Source organism: Chelmon rostratus, chromosome 19 (assembly GCF_017976325.1).
Source record: "Chelmon rostratus isolate fCheRos1 chromosome 19, fCheRos1.pri, whole genome shotgun sequence".
Lineage (NCBI taxonomy): Eukaryota > Metazoa > Chordata > Actinopteri > Chaetodontiformes > Chaetodontidae > Chelmon > Chelmon rostratus.
The window spans coordinates 14,513,298-14,540,158 of record NC_055676.1 but is presented as its reverse complement, the minus strand read 5'-3'; the positions used below and the strand labels follow the sequence as shown (position 1 = coordinate 14,540,158).

Sequence of the window (26,861 nt, the reverse complement as noted above, 5' to 3'; positions counted from 1 at the left end):
GACACTATGTTCTCCCTCGATTTCCTTTTGTGCATTTCCAAGCTGGCAACCAACGAAGCCATTTGCTAACCTCATTTCTGGGCACCGTGCAAAATTCCAGTGTTTAATCAAGTGAGGACTGAATACGGTTTCCAAGCCACATTATCTCAACACATTTATTATTGTACTGTAAGTGTGTGTGTGGCCAGAGTGGAGGTGAATTAAAGAAAAAGAGAAGGAGAGACAGAAAGAGAGAGAGAGAGGGAGGGAGAAAGAGGGGGGAGTCTGGGAGAGAATTAACTAAGATACTCCAAGAGCTTGGCTTTGCTCGGCTCATGTAGTCCTGGCTTTCTGGGTACAGTTTCATTGAGTTTGCAAGGGAAGGAGCTGTAGCCACTGAAAATATTTTGTAATGTCAGCTGTTATGATGGGCCCTACTCCTGGTCTGGCGCTGTTGCTAATGTGGTTGGAGATTTAAGAGGAGACAGAATAGGGGTGTCATCCACTGTGTAACCTAAGGCAATGTAAACTGTATTTCAAAGTTGCAAAGATGTATCTATGATTGGCAGTACAATCTGTGCACGCAAAGGGTTGGAAATCCAACATCAAAACCACAATGACTTACATTTAATTATCGGCTTAATTGTAGACAGAGCAGCTACCTGCAACAGGTCATCAAAATTCACGATGAAAAGATAAATATTACGTTTAAAATCAGGGTCTCAGTCCTCAAAACGTCACAGCAGAATACAGCCCTCTTGAAAAAAAAAAGAAAAAAAAAAGCCTACAGCCACATAAACAGCCCAACTCAGCCCAAAGTGTTTGACCTATAATTCCCTTAGAGCAGGGAGAGGGGGGCCTCAAGGTGACTCAACCAACCTAAGCTTTGAATATGAGCCATTCATTCTCTGTTGATGAGCGGATCCCATCTGGGCATTAGTCTATCGACAAAAACATCCATTCTGGGGGAAATGAGTGAAATACATTAGGCATCTCTGCAGTGTAACTGGGACTAGGTTCAACATAAGCCAATGTTTCTGCACCCTCAAAGCTCTGCACTCTCCCATGAACATGAGTACAGATCTGGACAAATGTGACTGAAATGGACAGAGCTGCATCTCATGGGAATTTTGGGGGATCAGTCAGTTGGTAGACTTCATGGAAAGGAAGCTTGCAGCTGCCTCCAGAGTACAACGATTACAGCTAATTTGTGGAAAATCAGGTGGACAATGGATCTATGTCTCCTGATTGTTAGACATTAAATAGTAGACATTAAGAATAAAACTTATTCAATTCGAAAAATAAAGATTTTTCTCATTTGAAAAGTTTTCCGTTCTGATAATGACCGCAGAATAGATGGTAATGGTTGTGTATGGCAAGTCTTATTGAGCCAAAGCAGTGCAATTTCGCATGTGGCCGAATTAGCGCACAACCCAGCACTGTTCCTGGTGGTTTGGGTCATGGCACTGAGACCAAAAACAGGCCAGTGATTTTAAAAATGCGAGTGTCTGTGTCAGTGGGGGGTACGTTGTCTCAGATACCAATGAAAAGATGAAATACAACCCAGAAAGTCTAGCCTGAGGAGAAGATCCATGGGTTTGAAGGCTTATCAGACTGGCCGTTGATTGATAATACAATGAGAAGTAGTGGTGACAATCGTTTATCCTTAATTGTGATGGTCACTAGGTAGTAAACAGTGGAAACACAATGCTCACATTAGAGATTAATCTACAACGACTGTGCGCTTGCACAGTATGACTTGCCAATGTAGCACCTGCTCAATGACGTTCAATCGTGTTCCGGCAAAAGTTGAGCCTGGCTCACCTTTTTTTGCCAAACAGCCTGTCACTTTTTGCTGGGGCCCTCTATTGTTGGCACCGCTGCTGCGTCAACAGAGTCGTCTCATTCAAATGAACGAGGGAGACTCATTATTTCATTCAGCACTAAGATCGGTCCAAATGCAGCCTTATCCTTCAAGCCTTTTTTCTTTTAAGCCTTTTTTCTTTGAACATATTGCTCGGTAATGATGCCATTTCGTCATATTCAACTTTAGTGGGGTGGTGGCGGACATGGGCAGAGTTACAACGGAGCTATAAGGAGGAAAGGAAACTACATATTTTTTAGGGTGAACACCTTCTAACATTAAAATCTAGGACTGAATTGACAACGATATACTCAAATCAACACCCAAACAACAACTATCTCTTTATCAAGTCATCTGATAATTAATTTTTTTCTGCACAGGTAAAGAAAAAACACTTTTGAAGCGAGGATGATCAACGTTTGGTACAATTTGCAGAAACCAGCTAAAGAATGACCAGCTGGTGGACTATAACAGGATAGATGCTGGTGTCTGCCCGCTATCCAGCCTTAATCCTGCTCAGGAGAATCATCCTGATCCACAAAAGGTCTAGGGAGCCGGATGAATAAACAGACAGGGATATGTCCGGGCATGCACGCTTTATGCTTTCTAAGAAGTGTCTGGCTCTGGCTCTCACTATCGATGACTCACTGTCACACACTGTTACACACTTCCTCACTCAGAAGGCAGACATCAACCCCCTCCAAGCCTTTTGCCCTGTCACACACACAAACAGAGAGACACTTCACAGACACACTTTATGAAGGCAATAGACACTCTACGGCTTGGGAACCAATGTCACATCGAGTTAGGTTCAGGGTATTTTAGAGGTTAATCCGTCATAGCTGTTGGCAACTGGTGGTTTTTTTAAGCATATAGAGCAGTTGACACAATTGCTACTTTTGGGGGTACATGTCACTATAGATTTTTTTGAGTGATATATGTTAAATGAAAAAATCATAGTAGCAAGTAATGACTAGCAGAGGGTGGTACAGGAACCAAAATTTGGAGAAAGATGTTTCCTAAAACAAACTTTTTTTTGCTTTCAACAACAAGTCTACCATTAGAAACTAAATATTACGACCATGTTATGGTGTAAATGTTGTAATAAAGTAAATACTCACTCAGCTGCATCAGACATGAGAACATTTCCTCAAACATGGCTAGTGTTGATCTTGGCATGTAAAAGGATAATGCTCTTTCTTTAGTAATGGCTTGGTTTCGTTGTGGCTAGTTACGTGAGCAATGAGCAACACGTTAAACACAGTGTATCCTAACAAGATGTTGAGGTCAAAATGAAGAGATAGAACGTGAGCACATAACATAGCATTGTTACAGACTCTCAACAACTGTTATGCAGGATATGAGAAGAAAGCAGCAAATTAATGGAACTCTGGATTCAGCAAAACATTTCCTGCAACCAGGGAGTCCAATTCGGACTGTTAAAACCAATGGAGTCTTGACTGCCTATGCACGAAAGTGCAAAGCATGTTCTTTTTTGTTCATACTGGTTTGTTTTGTAGACCTGGACCATGACATAAATTGAGCCCTCTGTTCTTAAATAATGTCAGGCAGACGAACTCTGTGTGGCATCGCATAAACCAGCAAGGTCTGACACATATTTCTTCTGGACATCTAATAATGTCTTGGACCAATGCATACGGACACACACATGAAAACATTTTGTACATGCCGTGTATTGCAAATGCATATGAAGAGCATTATTTCGTGAGTGCACCTCCATGTGCACATCCAGTACGAAATAGCAGCAACGTGTGTTCGCTTGGAGCTGCACACACACGCGCACATTCCCGCACACATACGTATGATGGCGAACATACACATCCTGGACCTTTCACTTCCACTCATGTGCACTGCTGTTTTCAATCATCTCAGGATCCTCCCTTGTGAATGTCACTAACCACATGCAATTCTCCTAACTATCTAGGGTGGTTTCCACCCCACCCAACCTCTCTTACCCCCTCCCTGAATCCATATCCATGTGTGTTTTTGCCTTTTATTTTTCATTCTTGCTTTTTTTTCCCTCCAGCTATATTTCTCCGGCGTATAGAGGACTAAAGATTTATGAGATGTACTCTGGCTCTCTCTGACCGCACCAGTGTTTCCCAGTCAAGTGGTGTGAGGGTACAGCCAACACGTCCTTAGATAACAGGTGTCATGTGTATAGATGAACGCTGATGCACAGTCACACAAATTCATACGTGAGCACACTTATCTTCTAATATAAGGATGTTATGCCAATAATTAATATGCTAATACTTGGGTTTATGATATTGTAGCGTGAGTACTTTGTCAGAATGTCTATTGGAAGTTAGTAACTGCTGGACACATATGCATGATCACAGCAGGAAACGGCAGCTGTGGTATCCACTGAGAAGCTGGCCCAAGCAAAGTTAACAGGGAATGGGGAGCTGCCACAAACAGGGACCCCTTCCAAGAGGGAAAATAGAGTACAGTTTACACACACAGCATGTTAGACAAGCCCAGACTTGCCTCTGGTACACACACTATAGCCAGTGTGAAGGCAAGGTTCAGTGACTTTAGAATCTATAGAGCATCCACTCTCTCTCTCTCTCTCTCACACACACACACACGAATGTGCAAACAAACATTCAGACAAAGCATTACAATCTGGGACAGAGACACAAATAGGACTGCAAATTCAATTGTTTGGCATATTATTGTCGTTACTATTATTATTAGTGTTGTGGGTTTTTTTTAAAGCAGATGATTCCGATCGATGGTTTCCACATGAAAGCACAAATTGCTTCCATTCAGTATATGAATCATTGGTCTACATACAAGGATTTTTGATTTATTGATGACTGATTAGTCATCAACTTGCTCCTTTTGCTGTGAGTCCAGGGCAGAGCAAAAAAACATTGATTAATTGATTAAAATACGCTTGATGCTGTTCATGCAAAGTTTGGCGCAAGCATGTCAAAACTTAACATTAACAAAGTTAAGATAAATGTATCTGTATTTTTAACACCTTATCACACTCATCAGCCAAAAGATATTGGTTTTATTAAAAGTACACTTTTTGGTAGTGTTTTATATGGGGGTCTGTCCCTATTAGAAACATACATCCTTGGTCATCAGAGAGTTATCTAGCAAGGGCATATATGGCAATGAGCAGATGACACCATGACCCACATTACACATCTTATTTGTTCTTTGGTATTGACACAGTATGTATGGTTTTGTATAGTTTATAGATGGTGCTAACGGCTTATTATTATTTATTTGTTTATGTTGATATTCATTGTGGAGTGTTTAGCTGGAATTAAAAAATACTAACTTTGCTTCATGTAACAGAGACTACAGATACATACAGATGTATGATTACGCATAAAACTACAGGTGTACCACACCAATATAACATTCCCAAATAACAAAGCAATCACCTACATGAAAATGCACTTTAATGCTGCCTGACAGAATTAGCTGTTGTGATGTGTGGAGGTAGATGGTTCCAGAGTTTCAGGGTCAAAACAGCCTTTTCAGTTTTTTAGATTTAAAGGTGGAGTAATGGATGGATAATGGGTCTTTGTCGGACTACATGACCTCACAGCACTCTAAAGGGTCCCCATCTCAGGTATGAATGCTGATGGTAGACTGTCCTATTCATAACATTCATAAAATATATGCCATAGCTGCTGGTAGTGAGTAAAAAGCTGAATGGAGAGAACATCTAAAAACTGGAACAAGTTCTTTTTACTAACAAAAAAATGATCACATCTTTAACAAATTTACATTTTGTCGTCTCAGAGAGAACAAACATTAATCAGTGAATTTAGCTGTTTGGTGCTTTTCAGAAGTTTTAGCTGAATAACAAGCTAGCTAAGTTAGCCCAGTACCCCAGTTTTAAACAGCATTGCTCTCACCTTTGCAGGTTCCCTCTGTGTGTTTTTTAGTTTGTCATGTTAAGAAGCAGTTTTATCATTTGTACCATTGTAGATTGGCAGGCATAAACTTGCTAGCCTAGCAACATTAAGGCTACAAACAACCCATAATGCAACACGCTCTTAAAGCAACAGGCTCACTCAGAGACAGAGCCGGTACTGGCTTTCTCCTTCTAAAGAGAACATCTGCTGTTGTGCATAACTTTGTCAAAAACTTGACTTGATTCAGGCTTCTACATTACTATACAGATCTCCACACAGTTATTTACAAGTACATAATCAGTGACTGCACACAACTTTGTAAGACGTGGTGTCTAATGTAACTGATATTAATTTAAAAAAAAAACACCTTAAAATGTTTATTAGAAAGTGCCAACTATGGGAGAGCAGCATGCACACAAAGATGCACATAGTTACATGGATAATATCTGGAGTAGGATTGGTGCTGCCACTGCCAGAACCACAGAGTAATCAGAGGTGCACAGATGGGACAACAACTATTTTTCTCGTTTAAATACCTCATCTCTCATGCCTGTACCTGTACAGCTGTTCGAATATAATATAATATGGTTTCACTAGCAGGGCAAAAATAGAAAAAAAGAGAAAAGGCTGCATATTTTTTTCCCTAAAATCCTGCTTATTTCAGCAGTTATTGTGCTCAAATGCCCCTAAACAGAAATTTAAAAAAGGGGGAATTACAGCTAAGACATGAGCTTTAACCTTGGTTTTGGCCTGAGCCCTCATATGGGAATTGTGGTACTATACATCCATTGGGAAGCGACCTCCTTGATCCTTCCATGTTGTCCCACGGCCCAAGTGTCATGAATCCAGTGAGTCATTTGCATGTTTTGAGGTTGAGTCAGTCACCAAAATGTTTTGCATGTTGGTGTGTTGACTCAGAAAATCAACTGAAGTCAAACCTCAAATCATGCTATCATACTGTAAACTGTGTATAAAAGGTGGACGTGGCTTTGCTTTTATATAAAATTTGCTTTAAGTAAAAACAGCTCATTAGAATCAAGAAACTGACAAAAGACTGCGATTCACTGCAGCGTGAAGGATGAGGAAGGAAACATATTTACATTCTTGAGCCACGAAAAGTAAACCAGCAACCACCTTACAATGAGTTGAGTGCCATGAAACCTAACAACAAGTGAGTGCAGTATGTAGTATTGTACCGTACCTTCAGCCTCACGTGGGGACCAATGTCCAGAAGGGGCACACGGCCGTGGGGATGAAGAATTGGAGGCATACTGCAGTAGAACTCTCCCCTCAGTGCATTTATCACACACTGATCCCACTTCTCTAGGAAACCAACAGACAGGCACAGCAACCAACTTAGATGCAGGCCAAATACACGTAATTTATACAGTATAAAAACATACAGTAATGAAAATAACATAAAAATTTAATGCAAAGTTTTGGCCAGAAAACAAATCATTTAACTACATCATATTAACTGGAACAGCAGTCAATAATGTAATTAATCTCTATCAACTTTATTACCATACACACCCGCATCTGATTGGCAACCTATGTAGCTCATTTCACCTGTCGTAAAAGTGTCCAGAAATCGGTGGAAACCATTCCAGGGTGATGGAATTATGATGCTGCTCAACCACTTGGGGTGCCATTGGCACTGGAGGAGGTTTGGAGGCGGGTTGCCAGGTCTGGTAGATGAGGTCTAGGTAGCAGTGCATCCGAGCCACCTGGTTCAGAGTGAAGGAATCTGTGCAGGCATCGTCTGCAGGGAACAGAGGAAGTTGGTGTGAGGAGTGCGGACTGGATTTTGGATTAATCAGTGACAGGAAAAGGAAGTAGTAAATCATTCGACATGCCTAGAATAAAATGAACCACCAGTGTGTGTTTAGCAGTATCTTTCCATTTAACTATGACAATAGAAAATGTTTAACTTTTGCACAAAAGGGGCAACATGAAAGGATGTGCCCCCCGCTATGTTTTTCCCATGAAATGTAGCTGCTAAATTCCAAACCTGTCTCAGTATGCACAAACACTCAACAGACCCCTCTGTAGGTATAACTGTATGGTTTTGCACAGGTAAGCAGCATCTAACCTGCATAACTCATGTAGTTGTTAAACGGCGTGTGCGTGAAATGCCGACAGCCACAGGTTTCGTTGCCAGGCTCGGGATCCTGGCAGCCTTTGTATTTTGGTGTGGGGTTGGTGTCCGCACACAGATCTCCAGTCTCCATTGAGGGCTCAGTCTCCAAACACGCATCATTGCACGATTCGATCTCTGATATGCCTCGGAACACGTGGTAAAGCCCAAGACTGTGACCGATCTCATGGACCATGGTGTCAGTGTGACCAAATGTTCCGTAGAAGGAAGGGTTCAGCACAATTCCACCTGAGAAAACGCAGGAGAAGGCAAACTGCAGTGTGCACCCAACACAAAAGCTTACTTCTTGTGTAGAGTAAAGAATTCCTGCAAGTGTAGTAAGATTCAAACAATGCATTATTAATGGGCCTCCTCAGCTTCATTATCACCTTCCTCCCTCTTAGAGCTGTGATGAAGACAGAAACTGCTTGAGGCTTGAACTGTAATTACTCAAAATCAACAATCTGGGCTGCCAAAGACGGGACGTGTGCATGTGAGTGTGCGTGCATGCATGTATGTATGTGTGTTTATTTGTCTTCTACCCAAATGTGTGAGGGCCTCCTTGTCCCAGGGCCAAGTGGCAACCCCCGCCAGATCTTCATCAGAAGAATTGGCAAAGAAGACATTCAGGTGAGTCGAGCCATCCAAATGCAGAATCTCTTTCAGCTCTTTCACATCCAAATAGGCTCTGGAAAATGAAAAAAAAAAAAAAAACAAGGGAAAAATAGAGTATTTCACATTAAGTTAATAGCTCCGCAGCGAGGATAGTCTCTTCCAAGAGAATGCAGATTTCGCCATGGCAAATTTTTACAAATAACAACAGCGTTCCAGGCCAGAAAGAGTTTATGTGGTGTTATCTTTCATGAAAACAGAGCTCAGAATTAGGTCCCTGTTGAATTTAAATATTTCAGAAAATAGCATTGGCTATTGCAATGGCCCTTCAACCAACAGAATGAAGGTTGAATGGGAATACTTGACCCTGCGAGTTTGGAGCCAGTTGCCGTTTTAACCAACATGCCCAAATAAATAAAGACTTTCAACATACAAACGAACCGCAAACCACCTTGTAGTTCGATAATTCCACAACAATCTAAGGTTTAGTTTATTTTGACACAAAACAACACTCGCCCGCTTGGATGCGACCAACAGATTTTTGGTAATTTTGTGTCTGGAAGGTTGGGACTAGTGATTGTGCACCTGCAGCGCGGTAAGAAACGGTTAAAGGTTAAAGACCTGTGAATCGGACTGGTATCAGTTTCAACCAAATAATTTCTTCTCATTACATTCAATGTCATTGCAGTCCCTGCTCACTTACACTTGTGTGTGTAAGGGAGATTGCAGGCCATGTTTTGATGTTGTTGTCTAGGAAGTGCAGAAGGCAAATAAACAGTACAATACCCCAAATATGCAGCTATGGGCGTAAAGTGCTTTTAGTTGAATTGTCGCTTGTGGAGACACGAAACGCCAAGCCGCAGTGTTTTTATGTGCATGATGATGTCGGATGTTTTCTGTTGGGAGACAGTGAATCATGTTACAAACCAGTACAATAAAACATCTTTCCCCATTATTTTGTCTGTTTTTGACGATCCCCTCGTGTGTGCTTCTTCCTCATTTCAGCGTACAGCGAGAGATGTCATGGCGAGCCGCAGAAGTACCAAACAGGTGCTGCTGGGAATAAATCCACGGTTCCAGTGAGACTAAAAATAACCTGGGGGTTTTGGACATTTTAATATTGTGACATTGCTTAATGTTTCTTTCATGGTTGTACAGGCTGAACTACACTTTTTTATTTGAATGGACTCATGAGTCATATAAACCATGAGTTACTCCTGCTTGGCTGTCTTATGCTCATATGATATGAGATATTACATATTCAAATCTTCACAGTAGCCTTAAATATACTGAATAGTGTATTATACTTTATATGACAAGGTGCTAGCACGCATGAAATATGTGTCCCTGCAGCAGCACTAATTCTGCATTTTCCTTTATTTAGGCTGCACCTATAGCACAAAATGTGTCGAAACATTCTTTTCTAGTAACATTTCAGATCAGCCTGACTCATCCAAGCCAGCCTGAGACACCAATTAATCGCTCCGATATTCTGATGTCTCCTTGTCCATGACATAATGTTTTGTCTTGGCCCCGGGAACACTAACGGCAGCACTAACGACTGCAATCGTTCAACACGATGAGATATCGTTCCAGCAGTGAAACTGTCATTCATTTTATGAACACATCAAACAAGTTTTTCTCTATGAGCCTGGCTGGTGGTCCTGGCAAGCTGCATCAACCAGCTCAGTCATCTCTTGGAAGAGTCAATAATCTGTTGCATATGCTGAAGTGATAGTTTATTCCTTTCCTTTGGCTTCGGAAGGCTTTGGAAATAGACACGCAATGGATACGAAAACAGGAGTTTATCAGAAACAAAACATGACATTGGCCCTAATATCACAAATTAGATCCTCTTCGGATGTTTTGACCTAGTTTGCTTGACCCACTTGCCCGCCTTATATTTTGTACTTTTATTTTGTAAGAGCTCAGATCTTAAGATTAAGTGCAATAGCACGCAGGTGAAAACAACATGCCTTCACAGCACCTGGCCCCGCGCAGCAGGGAGAGTTTCTTCCCAGCGAGAGTACAGAGTACACTCTTGGCGCTCTTTTTTTGCTTAAATGAGTGCTGGGTTTTAAAATAAGACGCTGTAATCTCTCTCTGGAACAAATAACCTTTGTGGTGTTGGCACTCTTTTGTGAATGGTGCCCTGTGTCTTGCCATGTACACATCCCTGGGTCAGGAAGAGTCGTGTTTTGCCTGCGCCGACATAAAAATGGACCTTGATGAAAGAGTTCAGGCCAAGGTGATGTGGGGTGCTCAGGCCTGAATATAAATAGTGAGAGGGTGACTGATGGATGAAAGCATGAATCATGTGGGTGGTAAACAAGTTGATGAATAACATGATTGTACGAATGAGATAAGTCAGTGACAATGCTTTGTCAAATAAAAGAGACTGGTCATAGGTGCTATGTTACAAGGTCGAGTTTGACTCATGCCGCATAATCTCATATTTTTGTTTACATGAACTCTATATCTGTTTTGATGTCAAAGGCGCAGTGTTTCAAATGTATCTGTTTCACATATCTTAAACACAAAAGATCCGGCCTGGAAACGTTTTTGGTCATTTCAGTCAACCTTTTGCTCAAGTTCATCATTTTGTGAAAGTAAATGTCATGCTTTGTTTTTTTTTTAAAGTGCACATCACATTTGTCCCACTTAAGTGAAGTCAGGCAAACATAAGGATAAAAGCAAAAATTTCAAAGAGTCATACCTTTGTGAAGTGTGCTATTAATATTTACTCTCCCACTCAACAGCTGGCTCTGAATAAAGTGTATTTACAAAGTTAAAAGGTGGTGTACTGTTCCACTGGACAAAGACACTTGATTTGATTTCCTTTGCATACAAGCTAAAGCGGTGAGATTGTCACAGGCAGTTTTGCCTGCACTGGTACATTTTCACTACTGTGCCTACTGTCATTTAGCAACTTTCTGAAAAAGTGCATTCAGTGAGACTCACTGACATGCAGCACAGTTCACGGGTAATGGTCTGGTGATAATAGCAGCTCAAAGTATAAGGGCTTAAATTTGACATCTACAGAGTTCAGCTAAATCATAGTGGACTATTTGGCTGCCAAAAGTAGTGCAGCGCTTTACAGGCCTGCCTTTATTCAATGTATGAAAGAAATTTCAATTGCTGGTTCTGTTATTTTTATTAGATCATTTATTCTTTTTGATCATTAGACCGTTTTATTTGCTCTTGAGACTCAAAAGTCGACCTGAAGAATATTTTTTATATGTGTAGCATTTTTTCGAAACATTAAAAAAAGCCCTTAAAACGTGTTCAGCTGCGCCAATATGCTCTCTTTCCTTTTTTGGTTAATAGTTCTATGTTGGGAAAGCAAATGTCTGCATAAAATATTAAAAGTTGAGTGTAAAACCAAGCTGTCTCATAGCGTATGTTCACTGTAGCCTAAAGGAAGCAATTTAAAAGTCAGTAACACTGGTGTCTGGCAGTGTTCTGGAAGAAGTTACACCAGTGAGATAATTCTCCCACTGCGACAAGCCTGCTAAGGTTACCACCAATGCACACTTCATATGCAGCTACACGAAATGTTTCATAACATCTCTACAACCTCTGGACAAGTCTCTTCGCCTCAAATCTCAAGTTGGATAAGGAGCAGCTTAGTGAAGATGCAGTGTTCCCTCAAAACAGACGTTTTGAATAAAGGGTTCAGTGTAGCAAATGCTTTCTTCAAGCCTGTGCTGGGTGCACTCACTGGGGCCAGGTCTAAGGAGAGAGCGCGAGAGAACAACTGATATTAGGTCCCTCTTCCTAATAATTTCAGGAATTTCATTATTTCCTTAGAAAATATTTGTCCAGAGTTTTTGGACATGCGTGAGGGGGGGAGAAAGGGTCAGAGGGGTTTGATGCTGAAATGATTGAGTCAGCAGTGAGTAAGAGCAGCGAATCTACTGTAGGGTCAAACCCTAGCTAATCTGAGTTCAATTATTCTAACGCCCTTGGCCATGTTACAAAAACGCAATGTGCATCGCATGCTGGGTCGATGCACGGGGGAACTTTCAGAGCAAAGGCAGGCAGTTGTAGTATAATCAATTGGGAGGGGAAAAGTCTCTTTGTGTGTCTGCATGTGCATATGTGTGTGTGCATGTTTTTGATTTCACACTGTCTAAAGACCACGTTGGTTGGGATTTGGTGGAGGTTTTGGTTAGCAGCCACTGTAGGAAGTCGCTACCCAATGACTTCTTTGTGAGGGTGGTGTTTGTCATCAGTTTGGGCCTTTCAGACACTTTCTGTCCATCCACATCTTACTCAAACCTCCTCGCCAGTAACCCTTTACCCTGCTTTACCCCGCTTTACCCCGCCCCCCGTGTTCTCTCTCCCTCCCCCCTTCACACACCCCTCAACTATTTCCCCATCCCATAGCCGCTGTTCCCCTCTCTTGCCTCTCATCATACATTTTTGCAGCCGAGATGAGCCACTTGGGAAAGACAGGATTTTCCATGCATTTAACCACACCACTTTTCAGACATGTCCTGGGAAAAAAAAGAAGAAAAAAAAAAACGCTCAGAAAGAGAATGAGAGCGAGAAAAATTGCAGGAGGGAGGGAGAGAAAGGTAAGGTGAGTGCAAAAAGGCAGAGCTTCGCTAAATCCGAACATCGCCGCAGGGCATCTGTTGTAGGGAGATCGAGGGGTGCGCGAGGCAGCTCGAACTGCCGTGTTAATGCTTTTATATCTGATACATATTAAATGGGGGATTATGACTTCATCCATTTACACCCATATATAATTCATTTAAGCCCGTAAATTTGCCTTGTATACATATGTCAGGGGCAGCATAGTGTGAAGGCTGGGTTGAGCTGGCATGGCAATGATGGTCTCTTGGCCAAGAACACTTTTAAACTTGGAGGGGGCCCTCAGCTCCCCTGTCATCAAGTCGGTCAACACCACAGCCCCTAAACCCATCATTCATCTCCGCCTTTATTACTATACTTGCGCTCTCCTCTTTAACCTTCCAACTCTGATTATTTCTCCCCTTCCAGAGGAGACACATGCACAGGAACTGTGTCAACGCTCGGATTCCAGAACGTATGGATCAGGCGATGGGACGGCGAAAACACTCCCCAGCTCTCCCAGTTTCTTAATGAAGTTGGAGTGCTTAAATGAATGCCGTGGTGAACGTACTCAATCCTGGCAGAAGAATTGTAAATCTCTTCATCACTGCCTTCCTTGACTTCTGAACCACAATGACCTTGCCGAGGCATTCTCTACTGAATTCCCTGGTGTGTCATATTTTCAAGAGACCACCCACAGTGTCTGGCAACAAATTATCCCATCATAACCAGATGGAGCTGCCCTACCTGCCTAGCAGCTCATGTAAGGCCCTTCTTACTCCACCTCGCGCTCAGTCCACTAGTTAAGCAGAAAGACTTCCATCAGCCCCCATGAGAGCACAGGTGAAACCCCGACAACAGGTGCTTTTATAAGTGTGCTGTGGCTTTAAAGGGGAAGTGCAAAGTCCTGGTATTTACGCCCAAGCACTCCATTATGTTTTATGGGACGGGGGCTTAAGGTTTAGATGACCAACTGTAAAACACCCAAGTCAAGGGCCCTGGGGATTGGCTCCTCGCTCTGAGCTAGAATACAGCAGGGAGAGGGAGCGAGGGCAAGAGAAAGAACGGTCCATCCATTAACCTGCCACAGTGAGCGGTATTGACTCAGGAAGGGGAGAGAGACAGAGGCCAAGGGAAAACAGATGACCTATAATAGCCCCTGATAAAGCCAGGCCAGAACTCCATTTCCCCAAAACATATTGACGCCTAAAAATGAAGAGGGCCCAATAGCCACCTTGCAAAGTTTGTGCATCCATCTTGCTTTAGTTTGGGAGGTGTTTCCAGAAAAAGCATTTTAATTTCAGGTGCTAACAAAAACCCTCTGACTCTGATGAGTTCTGGCATTGTGGGATTGATCTTCCATCCAGTTGCCTGGATAACGCATTCATCTTTCATTGACAGTCAAACACACACACATCAGCTCCTCAAACAACTTATTCAGAGTGCCATTTGCTTTCCGCCTTTCTGCACACATAATGTAAATTCACAGTGTATAAATTACAGCCGCAAATTCAGATGTCCCGAGCTCCAGACATAAGAATGTTCAGCCTGACAATGCATGCTGTCAGATAACATCGAATACCACCAAAACCATAAGAAGTGTCAAAAACCAAGGGCTGTGAAAACAATGCAAAATATTTCTCTCAGCCAAATGTGGAGGGAGGGAAAGAGGGGGGATTATTATCGATGGTATTTTCAGAAGAGAGACTGTTGCAGGACCACAGAGCTGCCTGTGTCCTGTGTTAGCCAGATTTTTGAAAACACTACATCTAAGTGGTAACAGGCGCAAACGCTGCAAAAATAAATGCAGGACCTCACAACCATTGTTCCCCTGCATACGCAGTGCATTGTTCATCCAGAATTCCATAATTAAGGAGGAATGTCAAACTGTTTGTAGTGCAGCTCTCTGCAAGTCTCTCCAGACATACCATAATCAAAGCAAAATAAGCAGCCACTTGAGGAGATTATATCTATTTTTTTTTTTTTTTTTTTTTTTTAGGCTGAGAATTCTCTTGTCCTCGTTCTGTCTGTCTGTCTCTCTCCCTTGCTGGTAACCCTTTCATAAGCCCATCCTTCAAACGCCCGCAGGGAGGTTTTAACATTGCAACGGCAAGCGTTTTGCCAATGGCCGGTGTCTAAATGAAGTAGTTTGCCTGCCACTTGATGAATGAGCTTCTAATGATGACTAAGCTGGAAGGGATGCGGTGGGAATTGAGGGACGGAAGTAACGGCAAACCCACCTGCTCTTCCCCTCTGGTGTTGTCAATTAGACGTCATTATGGAGCTATTCAGCGGTCATTTTAAACAACAGGACAGTGCCAAACAGACAATGCTTCCAGCTCAACTGTGATTGAAAACAGTCTGGTTGCCTTAATTCATGCTATCAGAAAGACCCAAACAATCCCACACACAAGACCCGCTAGTTTTTCTCCCTTTAACTGGTCCTCACATGGCCATGGAAATATTGCCAAACATCTGAATTTCGGTCATTTTTGTCTTCTTTCCTGGTGTAGCCATAACGACCCCCTGCGCTGTCCACAAAAATGTCTTAGTCTACCGTGTTGAGTTTCAGTGCACCAAGAAACAAACAATCCTGCTATTGGAGGTCTGGCACAGACCTCATTACAGCAAATTCCTGAGATTTATTTTCTTTGCCAGCTTTTACTCATCATCGGCAAGCCACAATGAGATTACCACAAAAACAAAAAATTGCATGCATCTGCAAAGGCCTCTGTATTCTCCTTAAGTAGCTGCATGAAACCACATCTCTTGCTTGATGTACAGCGCACCTACGAGAATCTCTACCACTCGTCCTCTACCTCGCTTTTCCTGGAAAATACTGTCAGGCACCCACGTTTAAGGACCCATACCTGCCTTCCCAGGAAACATGTCTCTCAGCAGTTTGCTGGAGAGAGCGGTATGTCTTTGAAATAATTTCCATTGCTACAAGCAAAAGCCATGGCGAACTCTCTCTTCTGACCTCTAATTGCCCTTACGCTCTGTTTAGACTGTCACTCTTTCCAAACCAACTCCCTTCTCCAATCAAGCAAGCTTAATTAGGACCACTGGGTATAGGAGAGTAGAGGAAGGTGGGGAGAGTTGTTGAAAAATTGATACAAAAATGAGCGGTCTGGCCTGCGCATTTGCTACCAGGAAAGTCATTCGGTTGCGTTTGTTTTGCCCCGCTTAAGTGTGGAACACTGATTGAACCAGGCCAAGGCTAGATTGGACTAGCTGCTCCCGGAGGATTTCCCAGGCCACACAGGCTGGGGGTTATGTTACACTCAGCCTCAGCCCAAATGGTCAGGAAGCAGTAGGACTAGACATCAAAACCTCTCTTCGGGGACACATGTATGGAAGGATTTGTTGTTTGATTTACTCTTGGCATGTGAGGCTATGGTGTGGAGTTGGCTTACCAAAATTATTCAATCATGTCAACCAAAAAATGTATCAAATTAAGCAAAGAATGCTGTGGTTGGTTAAAGCTTTTTTGGTGATCTTAAAGGCAGAATGGGTAGGATTTGTCGGTTGTGGTTTGTAAACACAGCACTCAAAGTTCGCCCCTCCTCCCCGGCTCGTAGCTTCCTCTTGGACGTGTGCTTGCGATCTGGCACCTGGTCGCTACTTTTTTGGAGAGTCCCGCCCTCGCACCCTGCGCGCTGTTATTGGCTGGGGGGCCACACACCCACTGCCCAAAGGCTGACGCCCAGAAACGCCCCGAACGCAGCAAAATAAGAAAATACATGCAGAGGGCAGGATCTCTGCAGACACAGACGCCGCCGCACACTTGTAGTCGCTCACAAATGATGATTGAGGTGACTTTTGGACGAGTCTATATAGTCTTTTTTAGGAAATTTTGACTAGTTCTGCCTGTAGGTGTATATTAAACACCTTAAGAGGATTACCAGTGCTGAAAACATGATAACATGCAGAATGTGAAGAAAGGGATCTTACTTGTGTGGAGAAGAGCGGTTGAAGCATGTCTTGGTCACATCCGTCACATTGGGGTTACAGCAGTCGCCAAGATCATAGAAGAAGTTCTCCCAGTTACATTCAGGGTCACATATACCGTTCCCCTGCTTGTGCTCAGGGCAGCGGCTTCGATGGCCAGATATGCAGTCACCTGCATCGAACCCTGTCAGCGGATGGTTGCATTCTGGATCGCACGCATCATCGCCGACCTTGCTGATATCACAGTTAGCGAGAATTAACCGATTGCGAAGGGAGGAATTGGTTACGTTGTGAATGCTGAGCTCCCAGGTGATGTTGTAGGGGCTGAAGGCGTCATTTAGCTGCTGGTGCTGCAGGCTGATCTGGTGGTCCGACACGGTCGGCCTCATCCGTGCATCGTCCCAAACGTTTATGACACGATATCGTACTTTCTTGGGCCGACGGAAGGTCCAGAGGTGGTTGTAGTTTTTGATGACCTCAACGTTGTCGCACACAGTTTGACCACAACTTGGAGGCTCTAGCGTTGTGTCCAGTAATCCCTCAGAATTCCCAACTCCGCCACCGCCCAGAAACCCTAATCGTCCACCTCCTCCCTGCTCAGGCTGAGGAAAGCTACCATCTTTTACAGTCAGCCACTTCCGGCCTGGGTGCTCAAAATTCTCACGAATGACCAGCTGAGGTAGATCTTGGGGGTCTTCGTGGCCCTGCATGTCCCTGATAATCTGCCTCTGCCCTCGGGCCTGCCTCCATAGACCCACCCTTTCCACTGCCCCCCTGTAATTGTGATTCAGTGCATTCCCCCCAATCATCAGCACTTTGCACTTTTTGGTCAAATGACTGAAGACGTCGCCCGACTGCTCCCGACTGACACCCACTTGGGCGCCGTTGACAAAGAGCTTCATGTACACGCCATCGTACGTGACTGCCACATGTGCCCACTGGTTGGGGACGTAGCGAGTGTTGGAGTGGATGGAGGTCACTTTGTGGGCACGGTCAGTTTTAAGGGAGAAGAAGAAGCGGGGGTCACGGTTCCCATGCTCACTAACCGCCTGGATGCCAAGCAGCCAGCCTCGGTCACTGGAGGCGTAGAAACATTTGTCGTATAGTCCTGAAGAAAGAATGAAAAAAGGTGAATTAATACATGCCATTAATTCCAGGTGTGAACGTGGGTGTGAACATGAAAGGTTAACAGCAGTAATACAAAACATTGCTCCTCAGTCACCTGTAAGAGAGCCGACACATTACTGCCACTGTCACATCTTCTCTTTTCAATTCTAGACATTTTTGAGATCTACTCAAGCCCCATGCATACAATCCTTAATGCTGATTTTCATTCAGTATCTATCGGTCAATATGTCAGTTAGATTTCAGTGTATACATTTTGAACACTATAGATCACTCTGGAATGTTGGTATGTTGAGATTAGGTAGCATTTTTTTTTCCTTTTTGATATCCAAGTGTGTGTTGTCCTGGAAATTGGGTTGAAGTGCATGTTTAGCAAAGGGAGACCCCATGGAAATCTCTCTGTATAGGCTTTTCGTGAACACTGAGCGCATTTAAAGCTGTTCGTGTAAAATGTCCCTCGCCAGTGGGGTAGCCAGAAAAGGCTAGTTTTCTGCTAAAGCCTTGTTTTTGTAGAGGCACCAAAACACCCTTTTCCTGTTTCACTTGGACCGTGTGTGTCAGCTTCAGCATGGTAATGTGTTTTCACTTCTTAGGGGATCTCTGAATGTTAACGGTTTGTTTGTTTAGCGCTTGTTGAGGTACGTGTGTGCAGGCACACAAGTTCATGAATGTGCGTGCGTGTACGTGTTTGTCAGAGCATGTTTGTGACGATGTGCGTGCGTCCATGCGGTCTGGTCAAAGCGTGCAAAGATTCCAAAGCACCTTGACATGCCTCGCAAGGTCCATTCTCAGCATGTGACAGTCTGTGTTCGCAGGTGATTCTGAGGAGAGGGCAGGAATCCGTTCTTGTCACAAGACTACATTCCTGGGATTTGCTGTCAGTGTGGCGCTTCTAACTACGAGCTTTCTGGCAATTATGTCTATCCGCAAAGAGACACTCAATCTGTAACCTGCACACTCAGCCCCATTTATGTGTGGAGTGTCCTTTAAAGCTGCTCCTGGGATCTGTGCATTACATGCCTGTAAACACCCTCCATATTTGCCTCTGCTGCCTTTACTATGGTCTGAAATTATAAGCTGATTATCATAGTGTTGATCACATCTTTTCCTCAATGTACTTGTCCACTCAGATGTCTTTGTTCCACATCGATTAGGCTACCTGAGCCTGCAATAAGTGGCTGGCTAATGGTGATTGCGCGGACGTCTTGCTAACTTTGACCTGTCTTTAATTAGATGCACACTCCAGTATGCATTCATTAACTCAGTATTTCAAGGGACTAATGTTCAAAGAGTGAGGGCTGGGTTCAGCGTCAAGGTCAGTCCTTTGGTGGATGACGTTTTCAGGCTTTCCACTACACTGGAAGGAAAAAGCCTTCCATCTGTCAACTAGTGCACTCAAGGCTAAAAGGTGTGCTAAAATGCTCGTAGGGTTCCTAGTGTAAACAGCTGTCATAATTCTGCCATGCTCAATTAATCTAACACACTACACTTTTCCAGACCCTGCACTGCGCCTCCTCTGGCTCACACAAATACACCTACACACACAAGTGCACATACTTATGCAGACATGCATATATACATGCTCATGGACAAACACACACACTCCCATACGTGCAGACTAACTGAAACGCTGGAGTGCACATTTGTGTCCTCTCGGAAAAACATGCGCGCACGCACGGAGGGATTTGCATGTGCACTCGCCACGGTAGAGAGCGGTTCCTGTCAGGTTCAAAGGCAACCTTCCTCGCACTTGCCATTTGTCTTCTTCCAAGAAAAACACACTCAGGAAAAAAGAATAAGTTAAAAAAAAAAAACACACACACACATACACACACAAAGAAAAATGTCACAAGGGCTTGATAAAAAGCAGGGAGGAAGGGAACAATGAAGACTCCGTTTACTTTTGAGCTGTTCTGGCTCTGAAAGGTCAAAGAAAGGCACTTTTCATAGTCATACTAAAGTGACCGCCGCAGCAATCTCCCCGAGGAGACAATGGAAAATTCCATTCATATTTTAAAAACAAACTCGACGGACATAACAAGGATATTGATTATAAAAATGTCATCACAGCACTTAAAAACACTTGACTTTAAACATTTGACTTGACTGTCAAGTTCCGCACTGAATGAATTCAACTCAGTGGCGGTTTTAGTGAGTCGTACATGATCTATCCACAGTTGCACTTCAGCATGTGCTTGAATGTCAGATGACATAAATTGGCACCACTTTTTTATTTTTTCCCCTGCGCTTTAACTTATACTACTCCTACCTATACTGTGACACTGTCATCACAGAAAGCCTCCCCACTGCATGTGAACACATTAATTGGGATTTGGGGTATTCAGCTAGACTTTGCTCTGTCATATCCCGACTACGATAATGATTCAAGCTAATAGGAAGACTGTGAAGATGTTTCTAGTTGAGGAAATGAGCGATGGCGGTGAGTGTTACACTCGGTGCTTCAAACTCCAACCACTTGCCAGGTAATTAGTCAGGATCTCAAGATTATTCATCTTCCTCTAAGTATCCCAGTTACTTTTGACATTAATGAAACAGGAAGCGGATGCAGTTTTTAACCGTCGGTGAAAAAAGGACTTGTTTTTGAACAAACTTTTGTGCGCATCATCATCACTCCAGAAGACAGCACCAAAATATATCTGTTATCGGCGCAATTATCTGCCTGCGTCTGCAAATAATTGTCCCTGCCAGGTCATGGAAGAAAGCCTCCGTGCCTCTTGTGATTTATTTTCCTCTTCCTTTGATGCGGGACAGCCCAACATGACCCGGATACAAGGGCTAATAGGGCACAACAAAGTTTGCATAACATTTGGACACAGAACTTGATGTTCTGATTGTGCAGTTGTGTGTGTGTGTGTTTGTGAGCATGGACGGGTGGGTGTGTGCACGTGCGTGTGTGTGTGTGTGTGTGTGTATAAACTCTTAAAGCATTTCAAATGCCTTCAAACCTGGGATCAATTCTGACCACATGTAACTGTCACACTCGGGAAATGACAGCACAGGAAGCGCTTTTTCTCCCTACAAGTTTTGTGCTTCAGTTTAAAGGGCACAAGACAATCCACACTTGTATTTGATGACGGGTTTGATCAGTCATTTGTGGTGTACAAAGTAATAACTATTGATCCCTGAACACTTTTTTTTCCCACCCAAAGGTGGTCCTGCTCTACCTCGCCAAGGAATTCTTATAAAAAAACCGATTAACTCCACTTGAACAACTCAAGTCATACTGTCAAATTAGAGTGAACAGATGCAACTTTAATAGTCTGCAATTTGAAGTTTCCCCTTTATATCTCTCAACCATTGTTGCTAAATGAAGATATTACATGTAAGTTCTAAGAACTGTGTGTGGATGTGTGGATGTGTGTGTGTGTGTGTGTGTGTGTGTGTGTGTGTGTGTGTGCGTGCGTGCGTGCGTGCGTGCGTGCGTGCGTGCGTGCGTGCGCAAGACACAAACAAATCATCAGAGCTGGCCAAGGATGCAAAAGTACCAAAAGTACCAGACCGCTCTAGAGCTTCCAGTTTTCACTTTTCAAGCAGACACTGTGCTCACAGTGCGATGATTTCCCACCTACTGCACAGAAAACAACCACATACAGTAAGTCAACATGTGGCAAAACGATAAATTGAAATGTGGGAGAAAGAAAAGCAAAGAACAAATGAAAAAGAAAGAGAAGGGAGAAAGAGAAACGGCGGTGGTCAAAACAACACAGTTTCAAAAAAAAAAAAAAAAACAGCTGCCACTGCAAACAACACTGTGCCGGGATCAAAACAAGGGGATGGAGCATTTTTAGAGGCGGTGGGATTTTTGAGGCCTGAATTGGATTTAAAAGATTAGGCTTTATTGAATTTGTTTGGTCATCATATTTGTGCTCTTTTGGTCCCACTGATGTGAGCACGATGGGAGTCAATCTTAAAAATGAACACACAAGATTATGCATGAGTAGTAATCTCTAGCAGGCGGAAGCTAGTGCAAGATGGGAAGGGGGGGGGGGCAACAACAACACCTGTGATCCACATCTGCAAAGGCTCTAATGTTAATTTTCTATCAAGATTGAGTCCGAGGGGAGTTTATTCGACCCTGCAGTCACTGTGGTGGCCGTGGTTTGTGTTGTTGTACAGGACTGCATCATACTGTACAGATGTTCCTGTTATTGTGTCCATCCTTCGTAAATCTAAGAGTCACTCAGGTCACAGCAGACCCTCTCACCCCCCTCTCCCTCAGTTTGAGACTCTGACAAGGGATTGGTTTTGCAGAGCACATCCCTGCCAACTGGCTAGCACTACCTAAAAGTGTACTGTATCTCACTACACACACACAGACACACACACATAAATGATTATTTATGTTTGTGGTGGTAGTGGGGGGGCTGGGGGTTGTTTTGAGGGATCCAGACAGACAGAAGAAAAAGGAGCATGTCAATTTACTCATATGGTTTCGTACAATCACCAAATGTGTAGACTGGCATACAGGAGGCTGAGGAGTTCAGTTCAGTTCAGTTCGATTCAAAGGCAGCCATCTGCGCAAGCACTGTGGCAGGCGAGGAGTTGTGCGTGCAACGCTCCCTATCGGCAAGGAAAAGCAACAAAAAAAAAAAAAAACCCAACAACTGTCCTATTCTGTAATGCACAAAAGCGCTGTTGGTCATAAACAGGTGATGCAGAACGGTTTAAACACCTTTCTGGTGGCCCTTTACGCACGGCCGCAGAGCCGGCAAGTCGAAAAGGAGCGCGCACAACAAGTGACAGCCGCGAAGCGCAAAGCTTTCCTCCGACGACGGCGATTTGCACAAGTGTCTGGTGTCTTCCTCTGCGCAGCCAGCGGACGGGGATGCATCATCACCATCCGACTGTGCCTTAAATTAGAAACTCGCCGAACAGCCCGCGATTTCGCGCAGCGGTCTCCGTCTTGGAGAGACCGTGCACGACAACACCGGCCAAAGCGCACAGCACAAACACAAGCAGGACATTTTAGGGGCAGGAAGGGAAACCCTGGATCTCTCGGTCCTGTCCTGTAACTACGGTAGCCAATCCAAAGGTGTCGTTTTTTTTTTTTTTTTTTGTTTTGTTTTGTTTTTGGAGGGGAGGGGGGGGCAATCAAGCTTTGCGGCTGGAGCTGTGTGCTTTGAGCGCCTTACGCATACAACGCATCTCTCCCGCTTTTGTGCCTAACGTGACGTGCTCGCTCACAAAGTTTTGCCCATTACATCATAGTTTTAAAATAGCCAAGTCGGTTGAGAGAAATTACATTTTACGCACAGTGACATCAGCTGCCGGTCAAATAATGCGGTAGCTTATATCTGCTGCCCGTACTCCTCAATTAGATTTTATGATCGCAGCCCGCACAAATCAGCATTCCAAAGTGGAAAACCGAGAGGAAAATTATTATTATTTTTTTTGCGGTGAAATAAAATCATATTGCAGCGATGTTTCTCTCTGTAAGGTGGCCAACTTAAATGTGATCAAAATCTTCAGTGACCCTATGCTTGCACTACCTAAAATATCCGCTATACTTTTCAGAGCATTACATCATTGTCTAGTCTGATAGATGAACTCATTTTCAACTCGCTGAAACTGCATGTTGCTTTGTTAGATTAGACTACACGACACTGGGATAATATACTGCACATATGCACGTCTACTTCTCATTTTGCAATTTTAACTCGCGTCGGAGTTTCACTAAAAGAAGGAGTTGGGTTTACGACTGGATGGAGGATGTGTAGACTATCCTACCTGCAATCACTGTGGGTGATCGTTGACCTCCCTCCGGTTTGATCCACATCTCCAGAGTGAAATTTCCTCGGGGTATCTCCACGCCGGGCTTCAGCCGTAGCTGGTCTCCCCTGCCGGTAAAATAGACAGCTTTCCCCCGGTCTGGAGAGTTTTCCTCCGCCTGAGAGGAGCGCCGACGCTGGCGAAGCACCCGCCGCTCCAAGCCGGGCAAAGACCGTTTGCCCCGGGGCAGACGTGTGGCACAAGCCCCTGGGATGGTGGCTTTCGCCTCCCTAATGCGCACCAACTCCCTCTTGGATCTCCCCTTTCGCCGGACTGTCCCGCACTCTGATCCAAAACACAAGATGAGAATCACCAGGCAAGACACCCAGGGAGATGTCCAAAGTTTCATTTTTCGGGAGAGGAAATGGCAAAAAAAATATTTAAAATAAGAGAAAAAAAAATAAAAGAAACAACGGGATAACTAGAAAAAAATGTATGTCCACAATGTTCTCCTCTTTGGAATCCTCTCGAGTTTTTCCCTCTGTCTTTTTTTACAGCGGTAGAATGTCAAAGCGTAGAAACTGTCTAAATAAACCCATAAAGCTATGCTGTTTTTCCCTCTTTATAATGCTAAGCCACGACCCCCTCTCTTAAGCAAAACTACTCTGGAGACATTCAGGGGACACAGGAATATTTGATTCATGTATGTGTTCCACGGTGCCTTTTCAATGGGTCCCATTTAGCCAAAGGGATGACTAATAAGTAATCAATCAAGAGGGGGGTCCGGCCGATGCCCCCCTCATCCCCTTTGGACGGTAGGAGTTACTCGCAGAAATCCACAGTTGTCCGCCAAGCTCTTGTCACACCTTTTTGTTGTTTCCTTATCCTACCCGTAAAACAGCATAAGAAATGGCACATATTAGATTCCAAAGAAAAGTGACAACAAACCGACCTCTCATATTTATTACAGGAAACAAAGAGGCAAATAGTGATCAAAAATGGCATCCAAACTTCCCTCTGCCTGTGTGCCTGTACAAAAGTTGCAATGCACTATAATATCAGCTAAGGCGAATGAGAGGAAGAGGGGCAGAGAGCTGCAGAAGTAAGCATCGCGGTCCTCATTGATTGCCTGGAGCAGATACACTTGGAGGAGTCGGGGCTCGTCGTCCGCTTTAGAGGCAGTTTCCCCTCTCAAGTCTTTTTACGAACAACTCATGTTGGGCTGTGTTGTTTCTTTTCTTTTTTCTTTCTTTCTTTTTTTTCAAAGTGGGAAGTCACACAGGTAGGCAACTCTCAGTCACGGTAATTCTCTCCATGGCACATAGTGATAGGATGGTGTTTACGGAGTTTGAAAGGCGTATATGTATCCCTCTAGCGGTTACAATTTAAACAATCCGACACTTCAAGCAAGTCCACGGCACAGGACAATGAGCAAGCACTGTGAGAACAGGGGGGGATTCTTACAGCCCGTGTTGCTCTTTGTTGAAATCCATCCTGAAAGCTGTGCTTTAAAATTTATTTCATTTTCAGACTCTTAGATTATGGCACCGGCACTCCTATAGATAAACATTCAAACTGTGCAGCTGCAACATTTTAAACCTACTGCAGAATCAACTATATATATTGTGCCAAATGTGATTTAGAGGTCAAAGCTTTTATTTTGGAATGATAAAAAAAATAACATTTGCAATCCATAGAAATCAATATATACTGTGTGTGTTTTATAAACTACCATAAGGCGACTCAGACTTTTGGAAAGTCTTTGGTATTCTGGAAAGGTAGACCCAGCTGTCCCGTCAAAGTCATGTTTCCCATTAATGTCTTTTCAAAATAAAGTAAGCAGTAGATCACAGAGGTAATGGGAGAACAATGACTAAGCCACAGCACTTCTTGTCCCGTCTTTACTTCACTTAATTTGATGGATCGCGTGTCCTCTCTGCTTTCCCTTTTTCGAACGCCATAGTTTGTTTTTTAATCACAAAATGGCAATAAGTGCACTTACGTGTGCATCTTCTGCACGATATTTATTTTCTTAATCTGCTCAGCTCACTTAACTCCCATTTAAAGTTTATTCCAATTTACCATAACCCACACAGTGATTGTTACGGGGGATCTGACGAAGAAAAATGTGAGGGATTTGCAAGTTTCAGGTTGACTCACACATCCTAATGTTTACTGACCCGTCACTTGAGATGGATGCGAGTTTCTAAACCACACTCTGGACTCATGGCTCGTGAGCCTGTGGGACCAGTGACGAAGCCTTCGTGAGCCTCGGCCGCTGAGTGAAGTGAAAACTATCCTCTGGTCGGTAGTGCTGTTGCTCAGAGAATATTTTGACGCCGAGGAGACCTTTAATGGCTTTCCATAGAAACCGTCAGCAGGAATGTCAGCGTTTCCTCTCTGTTCTCCCACGGTTGTTTGTTGTAAATGTGTGTTTAGACGGCCAAAACTTGCCACCTACCATAAAGGGGAGAGAGAACAAACATTAAATATTTGCTTTCTCTTTCATATGGCGTTGCGACTTCGGGCCACATATTTCCTTTTGTGTCTCGAGCGGGGGGATATGACATATTGAAAGGTGTTTGACCTTGAAAGTAGCTGGGAGCGGAGTTTCACATGAACCACACATTTCAATCCTGTCAAAGGAGAGAGTGGATAACTCTGTGTGTCCACAACGTCACATTACAGGCTGTTAACACACAATTTCCTTTCAGACTTGGTTGTGTGGCAACACTTCCATCTCTTTGGAGGAGTTTTTCTGTGGGTCCTTGTCTCAAAGATCACTGATTTAGCTGAGATGATTGCTTTTGAGGCACACTTTGTGCTAAAATGCATGCTTCCTTTTCCCGATTGACCTATATTTTTTGTCCAACCAGTGAGGGTCACAGACTTGCATGTGATTTAGTGTTACAATGTACTGCAAGTGGCTCTTCACAAAACGTACGTGATATCAGAAGTTAACACTGAAGGAAAGTGGAAA

General features: G+C 43.5%; 1 protein-coding gene across 2 annotated transcripts in view; it reads right to left on the bottom strand.

The window, feature by feature from the left end:
* Positions 1 to 25,064, bottom strand: part of pappaa (pregnancy-associated plasma protein A, pappalysin 1a) — a 92,278-nt gene extending 67,214 nt beyond the window's left edge. For both annotated transcript variants that reach the window (XM_041960053.1, XM_041960054.1), the window contains exons 1-6: positions 23,900 to 25,064; positions 17,030 to 18,134; positions 8,428 to 8,573; positions 7,841 to 8,134; positions 7,318 to 7,510; positions 6,950 to 7,071 (exon numbers count right to left, since the gene is read on the bottom strand). In XM_041960053.1, coding sequence (XP_041815987.1) covers positions 6,950 to 7,071; positions 7,318 to 7,510; positions 7,841 to 8,134; positions 8,428 to 8,573; positions 17,030 to 18,134; positions 23,900 to 24,290 — 2,251 coding nt within the window. In that variant the 5' untranslated portion in view covers positions 24,291 to 25,064. The remainder of the gene's footprint in view (positions 1 to 6,949; positions 7,072 to 7,317; positions 7,511 to 7,840; positions 8,135 to 8,427; positions 8,574 to 17,029; positions 18,135 to 23,899) is intronic.
* Positions 25,065 to 26,861: the final 1,797 nt, after the last annotated feature.